Below are 13,508 nucleotides of genomic sequence, written 5' to 3'. Positions count from 1 at the left end.
TCAAAGAACCTGCAGTCAGGTCCTCTAGGAGATGAGATTTTATCACAAAACAAGCTAAAGACTGCTAACTACACTCAAGTTAGAACAGAGCTTCTGAGGGCAAACCTGTGGTCAATTATTTTCATAAATATTAAGACATTATTTGTCTTTCTCACTATGCCGACACTTGCACTGATGGTGCAGCAGCAAAGGTGGGTAACACTGCTGGCACCCAGCACAATCAAGGCAGTGGCATCAAACCATATTAGTGCACACGGTACTCTTCACCACTCGCAGAAGAACAAAGAAGCAAGCGAAACTATTTTTGCATAAGAATGTTTTTGATGTGGCAGTAAATAAGTATTGACTCCATATTAAATCATAACCTTTGAGTACTGTTGAAAATATTCCCTGTGATGACGTGGGAAACATATTAGTAGGAAAGAATTTAACCTTGACCAAAGAGAGGTCTGGCCTTTGCCCTTGGCTCCTGGGAGATAATCGCTAAGCCTCTTGGAAAATCCTGCTGATGAAAGTGTCTTTGTTTACCTGGGGGCCCTGAGCCACACCAGATAGTCTCACAACTACCCTCACCTAAAGGCGAGGGCTTTGGGTCAGCTCAACCTCTGCACAGTGGCTGGACACAGAGGCCAGCTGGTTGGGGGGCTGACCGTGTCTACATGACAAAGCCGCATAAACACTCTGGACACCGAAGTTCAGGGGAGCTTCCCTGGTTGGCATACTGTCCCCCACTGTTGCTGGGGACAGTTAGCACTGTCCATACTCCACTAGGACAGGACAATTGGAAGCTCCATATTTGGAATTCTGGGTTTTGTCCCATTATGTCTCTTCCCTGGGCTGATTTTAATCTGTATCCTTTTGCTGTAGTAAACTATAACCATGACTAAGCTTTCAGCGTATTCTGTAAGTCCTTCCAGCAAATCACTAAACCTGAAGGTGGTCTTGGGGACCCCCAAACATGCAATTAATGTCAGAATGAGTGAGGTCACGAGAACCTGGAACTCTGCAGTTGGTGTCTGAAGTGAAGGCAGTCTTGGGGACTTCCCCCAAGTTCACACACAGACAAGGAAAGCACTTTTGCTCCGAACTGAAATACAATGGTTTTTCTCTAAGAAAAACACTTGTGTGATTACCTGAGCTGCATACTTTTTCATAAAACACCCTTTTATTTGAAAGAATGACTGATAGACAAATTAGGATTACACAGACTTTGTTATTTGGCAGACATTTTACTGAAAACAAAGAAAGTCAGCTGGTCACTTTAAGGAAACTGACAGTATTTGTTGCCAATGATAAAATTTGAATTTTGGAAAACTTTTATCCACTACCGTGAGCTTGACAGCATCCCAATACTTAAAGCATTGGTGAAATCACTAAGTATTTTAAATTTCTCCATTTCACTGACAGATATAACCCACATAAACAACAACCCTTTGGTTATGGACGTTAACCGGAACTGGTGTGGCGACCATTTTGTACGACATACGAATACTGAACCATTTATTATGCTGTAACTCAGTGCTCAGGCCAAAAAGTATGAGAACCACTGGGTTAGAAGGTTGAGGGTCCAAAAGAAGAAGACAGAGAAACTTTCGTGGACAAGATGGAACACATGAAATGACTATAAAATGTTTTTAAAAGCATGTATACAAATGACCAACATCCTCATCAGAATGATGAAAGTGAGAAGTTACTCCACTTGTTTACCCTTACTGTCACTGCTCAAGGTATTTTAGAATCCTCCTCTGGAGAATTCCTTGTAAGACAGAATTCAGAAAAGGATTAGAATTTTATTGACAGGACTCTTAGGTAAAAATGGTATTACTCCTCTCATCAAACTGGCTGACTTTGCCGATTTGCATCTGACTTTCCACTATTACTAAAAAGTCAAATTCATTTTCAAAGGATGAAAACTACCTATCAATGAGAAATTTCAAAACAGTGTTTTACAATGCCAAAAGCAGAGTTATGCCGAATACAGAGGAAGTGAAAGTACCTCCCAGAACTTGGAAATAGATTAACTCTGACAAAAATAGATGATATTAACAATTTATAGAAGTCACTTGATGGGATGAGATATCTTACAAACCTAAGCAGAAAATACCCTAAAAATTTGGCATTAACCTGACCATTATGTAAACTAAAATGAACGATGTCGTCCAGATTTGAGGAATAAGCTGAAAGAAGCAAGGTAGAATCAATCTAGAGTTTCAGAAGGGCAAAGAGTAAATTAAGCCAAGGTAAAGGGAACCAAAGTAAGTTCTGTTTGACATGATAGTTTAATCCTTTTAGGGAAGATTAACACATCAGGCAAACAAAGCAGGGTGATGGTAGCTATTAAGATAATTCAACTATTTCTCTTGATTCTCTAAGCAACCTTTCTGAGCCCAAATTTCCTAACTGGGAAAGAATACACAGTGGACACAACAATTTTACTCTATTTGGCAGTTCACTAATATTGTAAATTAATAGATTTGGCATTTGGTTTGTAAATCAGTATCTGCCAGGTTTTATTATCATAACAATAGCTAACTAATAATAGCTACTATTTGTACTTGCTGTGGTACATAATTTATATACATTATCTCTTTTAATTATCACATTAACTCTATTTGTTATCATTCTATTTTTCAGATGAGAAAACTAGTAGACGCCAGAGTTGGGATTTAACTGAGATCTCTGGCTCCCCAAGCCTGGAATTCTTCCCCTGTGCTACAGAGCCTCAGAATCAGTATCACTGAGTCTGAAAAACTCTGAATACAGGGATGACAGTTTTTGGACCTACTCAGCTGAAGATCAAACCAATCTGAGGTCCTGTCTAGGCAATTATCTGGTCTCTCTCAACCATCTCTCTTAGCACTCCCTCTAACACCACAAGGAGCCCCAAATGTTTTCAACAGCAACATCAATACTGGAGCTAGTGTACGGTCTGCAAAAGGGGTAATACTCAATTATACAGATATTATTTGGTAAAAATTTCAAGCAAGTCAAGTGTATTCCAGGAACTGAGTAAGGTGCATAGATACAACACCTTACTTACATAGATACAACAGACACAGTTCCTATCCTCAAAGAATTTAATGAGGGAGAGTCAAAGGTTTAAAAAGTACGATAAAGTATGGTAGGTGCTATAATATCAATAGAAATAACATGGGGCTCTGTGAAGGCATAAAAAAGGGACAGTCGATTCTAATCTGTGTGAGAGGCAACTTTAACTCTGAAAGAGAGATTTAGCATGTAGTTCTTTCAGGCACGTACAAAATATTCATTGATAGAGCAATGTCCTTTCCCTATTCTCTCAATTAAATGCTCTAAGGCCTAGACTATTGAATGAATGAAAATTCTACACATTCCTCAGGGCCAGCTCCTTCCATGAAGCTATTCCTATACTTACGAACACATTACCTACCAGTCTCCCTCATCTGGATCTAAGAGCTTGAAGGAACTGGCTCACCACCAATTCCAAAATGCTTTACATTTGGCAGAAACTTAGTAGCTACCTATTAAGTTGAAGGTAAACAGGCCACAGGTAGGTAGAATTGGGGGAGGATGGAGAGTAAAAAGAACCTCAAACTACATAGATTTTCACATGTTTGGACAATCTATGCAAACTTCTACTAAAGTCCTTGAGTATTCTTACAGCTATCATCAAAGTTCTTAACACTCATTAACAAAAGTCTGTTTTATAGACAATCATATAGCTTCAATGCCTGTTAAGTAGAACACGTATCATACAGATGTTTTAAAACATCGTTTGGTTATGGAAAAGCTTACACTAGAGCAGGAAGGAGAGCTTAAAGATCAAATTAACCAGAAATGAATGACATTAAGGCAAACATGTGTATGTAATTGTCATTTGGATAAAGGCTCATTTCCCCTGACCTTTTGTGATTAAATCTGTTTACAGATGGACCCCAGCAGCAAGGTTTCAAACCAGTTAAGTATAAAAGTCTACCTAAAGAAGCAAACACTCTAAACCAAATATTCCCACCCCCGCCCTATAACAGGCCTGGATTTCCACTACAAACTGAATACAATTCTTAGTAGTTTTATTACATATATACAGAGGAAATTCACTCCAGGCAAATCTGTGTTAAGTATAACATACAGAAAGTAAGAGAGGAGTTGGAATGTGTAGGATGGCAAGGGAAAGCAGCAGCTATGTTAACATGTATGTGATCAATGCAAAATCGGGCCCTTACCATGGCAGTCCCTTAAATTCACGGACTAATTCTTTTTCACTTGTGAAATTAGGCTCCTCCGCCACTTAGAAAATTCAATCGCCCTTCAGGGCAGAGTACTAGGCCTGGCTCTTGTAAAGCTTTCGTCTAAACTATATGGAAAAGACAATTGTTGCTCGAATACTAAATCATAAAAATTCCACTGTTTCTAAGTATAGGCCCCAAAGAGCTGCTGCCTTTATAGCTAATATTTTTTAAAAAGCAATCACCCTATAAGAAGGAAAAATAGATATATAAAAAGTCAAGCAAAAATTACTATATGTACCTAAGAAGCATTCACTTCTAGCAGAATTTATAAGGACTAAATTTTAAATTTATGACATCCTACCAGTTAGTAATTTCATTAAATGTATAGTTAAGATTTCACTAGGAAGTTATATCAGACTATGCTTCAAAATGTCATTTAGACAGAATAATCAACTATATGCAAGATCCCAGAAAGAGACAATAAAGCACAGAGTCAAAACTGCAGAAGCTTAACATTGGAAGGACACTTACCCCTGCCCCACCTCCCTTGTATGTGAGGACCTCTACTGGAGAATACCTCTGGTGTATGCTCCCATCCTCCTGTTCTCTCTTCCCCAGGGAAGAAGAGGTTTTTCTGATGGGTTAATTTGAGAGCAGGAACTAGACACACATTGATTGGCCCCATCCTGGGTCCTGACAGCTTGCCTGCAGGAAGTGCATATTCTCTGCTGTTTCTAGTGTAGGAGGAGGGGTGCTTAGAAATGAGCATTTGGCAACATGAAGTTCGATGGTAACCCTGACAAGAGCACTTTTGGTGGAATATGGAGACAGAAGCCAGATTACAGTGGGCTGAAGAGTGAACGAGAGAAAAGTAGGCTCAGGCCAGAGCACAAGGGAGGAGCGCTCTACAGAGGAGGAAGGGAATGGGCTGGTAGCGGCTGGTGTGTAGGGAGTCTTCTGGTTTGTTTTGTGTGTACTGCTTTATGTTAGGATACTGACAGAAATGATTGGTAGAAAGAAGACTGCAGATGCAGAAGACAGAAAAAATGGGGATACCTGCAGGAGTGATGTCCTTGAGGGGGTGGAGTGGGGTGGATGGAATTCATATCACAAGTGGAGAACCTGCCCTTTCTTAGAAGTAAAAATATTCTACTTTACAGGAAGGAATTCAGAGAAAATCAGTACATGTACTTTTTATCAATACAGACTTGATGAAAAACCAGGAATTGCTATATTACTACCCAATAAAGTAGACTTCAGAGCAAAGAAAATTACTAGAGACAAAGAGGGACACTACATAACGATAAAAGGATCAATCCACTAGGAAGACATGTGATCCTAAATGTGTACGTATCAGACACATCTCAAAATACACGAAGCAAAACTCATACAGCTGAAAGGAGAAACAGACAAACTCACTAGTTGGGACTTCAACACCCACTTCTCAGAAACCAAAAGACTTACTAGAAGATCTGAACAACACAACCAACAGGATCTAATTCATATACACAGAACATCTGACCCAACAATAGCTGAGTGTACATTTTTTTTCAAGTGCCCATGGAACATTCATCAAGCTAGATCAAACCCTGGGCCATAAAACAAACCTCAACAATCACAAAAGAACTGAAGTCATACAGAGTATGTTTGACTATAATGGAAACAAACTAGAAATCAGTAACAGACAACAGAAAAAAATAAGGGCGTTCCTGTGATTTTTTTTTGTTTGTTTTCTCAATGACACATGAGGCAAGGCAGAAAGGAGAAGGAAGAGAAGGGAAGGCATGAAATTTATCATTAAACAATTATTGAGCACCTACTGTGGGCTAAATATTGTTCTAAACACTGAGACTTAAAGGAGTAATCCCAACAGAGAACAATCACCACTCTTCAATGGCAGGGGTGGGAGGTGGGGAGGAAGACAACATATAAACAATATAAGATGTCAGATGTGGTAAGTGTAAAGAAGAAAAAGAAACAGACTAAAGGAATAAAGATTAACAGTAGGAAGGACCTCCTTATACTGGATGGAAAAGCTTCTCCTCTAAGAAACATGAAGCAAGTGAAGAGGCAAACCGTGTCAATTTCTGAAGGAACTGCAAAGGCCCTGAGGCTGAAGCACACTTGGCACGTTCAAGGAATAGCAAAGACAACAGTGTGTCTGAAGAAGAGTGAGGGAGAGCGGAAGATGAGATCAGAAAGGCAGGAGAAGAGATCCGAGGTGGGAATGAAGGGCAAATCATATGATTTGCAAATCATGCATCAGTGGAGGAAACAGGATTCTGGATATTACTATAAATGATACAGGAGCCTCTGGAAAACTTTGAACAGTAGAGTCTGCTTACATTTTGAATGGATCACCCTGGATACTATGTGGAAAATATGTTAGAATAAGTGTGAACAGGGTGGAGCAGAGCCGAGTTAGAAGGTTACTGTGATCAAGCAGGTGACAGTTCCTAGGAATAGGAATGGCTGCAGTAAAAAGCAGTGAAACGTGGTCAAATCCATGACATATATTGAAGGTAGAGAAAACAGGATGTGCGAATGGATGCGGGCTGATATGAGAGGAAAAGAGGATTCAAGAATGACTTAGTTTTTGGCTTGAGCGACAGGTAGAACAAATTCACCGTTTGACAAGATAGGGAAGGCCTGGGAGGAAGCAGGTTGGGGCTGGGTGTACATGTGTGGTGGTAAACCAAGACTGCAGTGTAGGGCATATTAAAATTTTTCTCATGTTTTCTCTGCATCCAGGAGTCAATCATGACGAGCATGTTAAGTCTGGGATGCCTATGAGACATCCATGTGGGTATGTCAAGAAGATACTAGAACATGTGTGTCTGGAATTCAGGTGTAAGGTTGGATTTGATGACAGGTGTTTTGTAGGGAGAAAGTGAATTACTTTCTAGAAAAACACAAGTGGACTGGGAGTCCACTTGAAGTTGATGGTTACAAATTTAAAATGAAATCAGTCGGCCTGGTTGTGATTTTCTTCAGCAATATTCAGCTGAGTGGGTAGACAGTGAAAGTAGACAGCTGGGTTTAACCGCGGTTAGGAAAGTAGGTTAGGATTGAAAGGGACAGGGAAGTTGAAAGTACTCATAATGGAGGAACGGTAATGATGGAGCACTGATTCTATTCTGGGTAAAAAGGGAAGCAAAGAGAGACGGGGACAGATGTTGTTCTAAGTCTACCATGCGAGACCAGAATATTATTAAATGCTAAATATTTTCTTATTTAATATTTGCCTCTGGCAAAAAGGCCACGCTGAACCTTTTCTAAGAAAAGAAAACCAGGGAATTCTCTGGTGGTCCAGTGGTCAGGACTCTGCACTTTCACTGCCGTGGGCATGGAGTCAATCCCTGGTCGGGGAACTAAGATCCCAGAAGCCGCAGGGTGTGGCCGAAGAATAAATTAAAAAAAAGAAAACCAGTCATTATTATTAATAAGTAGTTATCAAGTGTTGACCATGCAGGGAATACTGTGCTTAGGTGAAAGGACACGTAGAAATATAGGGACCCACCTCCTAGGAGTACAGCTGAACGACAACTGAGAAATCATTATCTACCGCCCTCCTTTCACAAAGGTAGAAGCCAAGGTTTAGTAACTTATCCAAAATCATCCAGCTTGCTCCCGGCTGAGCCAAGATTACAGCCGTGGTCCAGGGTTCTCTATCTCAGCCCCCAAAATGATGCCATTAGAAAACCTCTGGGAAAATGTGTAAAAATCCACCTTGAGAAATGGTAATTGGGATGGAGAAGTTTCCTACTTTTCATTTCAGTACTACTGGAATTTTCTGTCATAAGCATGTACTACTTTCATATAAACGATTATAATAAGGTTAAAGAGAGGAAACAGTATGTTGTGCATGACAACCAAAACTGGACACTTCGAATCTATCCATTGATTACTTTTAAACGCAAGGCATTTTCAGCATTTTTGAGAAAATGTAAAGTACACCAGGGGTCCCCAACCCCCAGGCCTCGGAGGGGTTTGGGCCCGAGGCCTGTTAGCAGCAGGTGAGCGGCGGGGGAGCGGAGCTTCATCTGCTGCTTCCCAACGCTTGCATTACCACCTGAACCAACACCCCTACCCCCATCCACGGACAAACTGTCTTCCTCGAAACCGGTCCTTGGTGCCCAAAAGGCTGCGGACCGCTTTAGGACACCACTACTTAACAAGGATGCGCAAATGAAGCCATTTGGTGGATGATACCAAAATACTGCCAAAATCTTTTCTAATACTGTCAGAGGAATGTAAAAGTAAAAAATGCCATTGTTACTGTGCAAAAGTAAGGTAAAAAACAGATTATTCTACTGTAAATTGCATTCCAATGTGTGTCTTCTTTAAATCAAGGGCTCCTTATATAAGTTTTCCACTCAGCTATCTGGCCTACCCTAAATTGCATCCCTAGAATCTGTTAAAGGAAAATAATTCTTTGCGACTGTTTCCTTGGAAGACCCTGTATGAAATGTCTCTTCCCTACTACTCACAAGATGTGGGAAAGGTTAGCTATTTTATAAGGTGGTTATTCTTGTGAATTAAAAATTTAAAGTAGTTTATTTTAGGACTTCCCTGGTGGTCCAGTGGGTAAGACTCCACGCTCCCAATGCAGGGGGCCTGGGTTCGATTCCTGGTCAGGGAACTAGACCCTGCATGCATGCCACAACTGAGTCCACACGCCACAACTAAAGCTCCCGCACGCTGCAACTAAGAGCTGGCGCAGCCAAAATAAGTATATAAAATAATAAATATTTTTTAAAAATAAAAAATATTAAGTTTATTTCAGCTTCTTGGGATAATTTGTGACCTCAGATATCTTCCTCAACACAATGCCTCCAGGTAGGATCCATCTAGTAGACTGATGTACAAAGAAAGACAATAGAATCCAAAGAAATTAAGCAATGGCCATACAGAGCACAGCACTTAAGGGAAAAGAGGGTTGCTTAGTTGGTTTTGATGACAAAAAGGAAAAAGAATAAAGCAGCACCAACTGCCCAGCTCACTAATCTTCTCCCCTCCACCCCACTGTACTCCAAAGTAATATGAGTGAGGTAATCTTGCTTAGGATCTCCAGACAGCCGTGGCAGGCAAACGATATGATGCTAAATTCTTTGTTCAGTGCGTCGACTGCACTGGGCTCTCATTTTTTGGATGTTAGGCTTGTTCTGATTGCAAAAGTCATCTGAGTTTAACCTGCGTTTCAAATTATCATTTCAATCAGTAAGGTTGTAACTGTAGCAGTTCTTACGGGGAGCAGCGCCTCTACTCTGAAGGCCCAAGGGTTGGCAAACTATGGCCGGTGGGCCAAATCCTGAAGTTTAAAAAATAAAAGGTTTACTGGCACACAGCCATGCTCGTTTGTTTACACACCTCTGGCTGCCTCCACATTAGAACAGCAGAGCTGAATAGCTGTGACCGAGACTGAATGGCCCACAAAGCCTAAATATAGACTATCTACTCTAGTCCTTCGCAGAAAGAGCCTGTTGATCGTTTAAGAAGGTATTGCTTCCCCTCCCTCCTCTGTATAAAAGATCCTCCATAACCTGCCTCTGCCTATTTCCAAGGGCTTACTTCCCAACACTGTTTCCCCACTAGCTTTGTCCGTCTACAGAGAACCACTTGCAGTTCCCCTAAATCAGTGATGCCCTTGCTCAAGGCAGAACCCACATACTTGCAACTCCCTGCCCCGAATGCCACCCCCTCCTTGCCAAGCCACCGGCCATCCAAAGGTCCCTAAAAACCTCAGCTGTCCCCTCCTCCTCCCAGTTAGTCTTCCAGGCTGCCCACCCCTCGACTGGACAGCACGATTTACCAACCGTCCTGTAATTTGTAGGCAGCCTCCCTTACTTGTCCTGCAAAAGCAGAAGCTGTTTCTTGCGTTTCTTAATCAGCGGTTAACACGTAATAAGTGCTTGATACTTGCTGGCTGAATTCCTGAATAAATCTTTGCAGTCACCACATGGCTTGTGTGGCCCTAGATGCTTAGGCTGGAAATGTAAGCTGCTATAGCGAGGCTGAAGGCCCTAAGCAAAAGATGTACAGAACAGAGGCAACAGGTGGAGCCACCTACTCAGATACCACTGTTCTAGAAAAGTCTATGAGCACTCCGCCTGGCGATCCCCTGCTTTTCCTAGCCTCTCTTGCACACCGTACCATGTCTGACTACTTCACGCATGACAGGTTTGGCCCGTAATGCTAGCGGTCTCGGGGACCGGCTCCGGGGACACAGGTTTGGGGGGCGGGGCTCTAGGCTCGCCGGCGTCCGGGCCCCGCGCGCCTCCCCCTCCCCGGAGCGCCCCGGCCTCCCGCGCCCTCGGGGCTCCCTCGCCCGCCCACGGCCCTGTTCTCGTCTCCCTAGCTCCCACCTCGGCAGCTCTCACCTCCGTCCCAGACTCAGACCTATGGAAGTCACTACACATCGCCCCGGAGGCTCGGCGCAACAGTCACTCAACTTTCCCGCCAGCGTCGCCATTTACTGCGCGGCCTCGGCCCCGCAGCCAGTCAGAGACGCTAACCCGCTGACCCGGGCGCGAGCATGCGCACTGCGCCCGCCCTCGGCCGGGGAGCCGGCGGGCATGCGCAGCAGGGCGTGCGACCTCCCCCCGCCCCGCTCACTGACGTCAGACCACGTCTCCTAGGAGACCGGGAGGTAACTGGGGATTTTCTTTTCTTCCCTCTCATAAATTTCCATTTGTTTTTATTGGGTAGAACTAGCAGCATGTATTTTTTTTTTTAAGTATTAACAGAACACTTACTGAGCAAACGGGCCTTTTTGTTCATTCTTGGGTTAAAAGCCTCTGGCTGGCTGTGGGTGTAGTTTATGGTTGATTCTGAATAAAACGAAAAAAGTATACTAAATTTAAACGAATTTTTAGAATAAAGCGAGCCGGCAGATATATCCAGTTCTTTTTGGAGGTAGAATAATTCTATTACTGTTTGTTATCCAGTGCCTATCCATTAAGATAGATAAATATTAGATGGACAGATGATAGAAAGATAGATGGATGTTGAGTATTTGCTCTATGCCAGACCTTGTGCCGAGCTCTGGGAACAGAACAAAGAATAAGAGACATGCATGAATGGGGTTTACAGCCTATTAAGCCATTTACTGGAATGTGTCCTTAAAAAATTCGCTTTCCAATAGCTGTAGCTGTTGTTTAGTTGGGCAAAACAGTGAGGTTGGCAGTGTAGGGTTCTCTTTTTCTTATCCTTACGCTTGCAGCTGTGTAATTAAGAAACGATTATAATATTAGTAATGATAGGTAACACTTCCAGAGCGTATTATGTGCCAGGCACTGTCCTAAGGTCTTTATATATAATAATCCATTTAATCTCCACAGTCCTGAGGTGGGTATTGTTATTATCCTTATTTTAGAGATGAGAAAACTGAGGCACCAATTTTGGCCCATTTTACTTTGTTGTAGTGATTGTGGTGGGTCGACATTTTAATGGGAAATAGGAAGCAAAGACCATGAATACAGACAGTTCTTCACAGAAGCTTGGCTGTGAAGGAAGGAAATAACATATTACACAGAAAAATATATATAGGATAAAGGAAGAGTCATTTAAGGAGGCAAAGTCTGGTTCAAGTTTAAATGCTGATAGGAAAGAGCTGGTAGAGACTTAAAGGTTAAAGACACCATCTGAAAAAGGATACTTGATGGAGCTGGACTGGAAGAGGAAAGAGGGTGCTGGGTGTAGATATCAGCTCTAGATGGGGGAGGGCATCTCTTCAACATGAGCAGGGGCAAGCAGTCAAGAATGGGTGCAGACTATTCACAGTAGCCAAGACACGAAAGCAACCTAAATGTCCATCAACAGGTGAGTGGATCAAGAAGATGTGGTATACACACACACACACACACACACACACACACACACACAATGGAATACTACTCAGCCATAAAAAAGAATGAAATAACGCCATTTGCAGCAACATGGATGGACCTAGAGATTATCACACTAAGAGAAGTAAGTCAGACAGAGAAAGACAAATATTGCATGATATCACTTATATGTGGAATCTAAAACATGACACAAATGAACCTATTTATGAAACAGAAACAGACTCACAGATATAGAGAACAGACTTGTGGTTGCCAGGAGGGAGGGCGGTGGGGGAGGGATGGATTGGGAGTTTGGGGTTAGTAGATGCAAACTGTTATATATAGAATGGATGGACAACAAGGTCCTACCGTATAGCACAGGGAGCCATATTCAATATCCTGTGATAAACCATAAGGGAAAAGAATACAAAAAAGAATGTCTATATGTGTATAACTGATCGCTTTGCTATATGGCAGAAATTAACACAACATTGTAAATCAACGATACTTCAATTTTTAAAAACGGGGTGCAGATGCCAGATACAGTTTGGGATGGGGAGCTCAAAGAGGTTGAGGAAGTTCTAGTCTGAGGACTTATGCTTTTTCTCTGAAGTAAAAAGCAAGGTAGTAGAAATGTAAGATTTGAGTTTAAATTCCTCTGGTGAAAATTAAAGTGAGCACCCAAGTCAAATCCCTAAACAAATGTTACCCACCTACGCACTCTGCTAAACCTTCCTCAGAAAACCATTCTTGGTCCACTTGAGTACACGGAGCAGTGGGTGATAGACCTAACTACTACCCTAGACTATGGTAGTAATTGTTCTAACTAGGGAAATTGTCCTGTAATTGTCTATAATCACATTTAATATTCAACATACATTAGTACTATTCTTTCATTGCACAGAGCTCTTCCCTGAGTTACAATGTTCTTGAATTCCAAGGGGAATTTTCTGAACTCACCATGGATTTTGATGTCAAAATTTTGAACCCGGTTCTGTCACTTATTACCATCATTTAAATTTCTTGCCCCTCTGGGCCTTAGTTAGTTAGAGCTGTGATGACTAAGGGAAACTGTGTACTAGCGCAGCACCTGACACAAAATATCGATTCCCTTCCTACCTCCCTACCTTTCTTAGATCAGCGCTTAACAGAGCACCAAAGATATAATAAACACTCAGTAGATAGCTCCTGTTCACCGTGATGGTAGTGATTAGGGCCAGATTAAGAGATGAACCTGTATGGCAGTAGTTCAGAGTGGCACATGATAAAGAGTGCAAAAACTTCTCTGGGCACTAAATTGCCGCAGAAATATGATATGGAAAAACTCTTGTTTTTTGGCCGTGCCACGAGGCTTGTGGGATCTTTGTTCCCTGACAACCAAAATTTGTTTCCTCTGCCTTCTCCCCATCCACTCCCACCCATACACGCAGGATTATGAATCTCTAAAAACAGACCGAAATTTTTTTTGAATACA

General features: G+C 41.9%; 1 protein-coding gene across 1 annotated transcript in view; it reads right to left on the bottom strand.

Moving 5' to 3' along the window:
- XRCC2 (X-ray repair cross complementing 2) overlaps positions 1-10,807 on the bottom strand; it is a 51,317-nt gene extending 40,510 nt beyond the window's left edge. Inside the window, exon 1 of the mRNA XM_022577085.2 lies at positions 10,589-10,807. Within this exon, the coding sequence (XP_022432793.1) occupies positions 10,589-10,627 (39 nt within the window). The 5' untranslated portion in view covers positions 10,628-10,807. The remainder of the gene's footprint in view (positions 1-10,588) is intronic.
- Between the last annotated feature and the right edge of the window lie 2,701 nt (positions 10,808-13,508).

The sequence above is a fragment of the Delphinapterus leucas genome, chromosome 9, assembly GCF_059928025.1.
Source record: "Delphinapterus leucas isolate spDelLeu-1000000601 "Yukka" chromosome 9, BTC_Dleu_Yukka2, whole genome shotgun sequence".
Classification (NCBI taxonomy): domain Eukaryota; kingdom Metazoa; phylum Chordata; class Mammalia; order Artiodactyla; family Monodontidae; genus Delphinapterus; species Delphinapterus leucas.
This window is presented reverse-complemented; position numbering and strand designations above follow the sequence as displayed.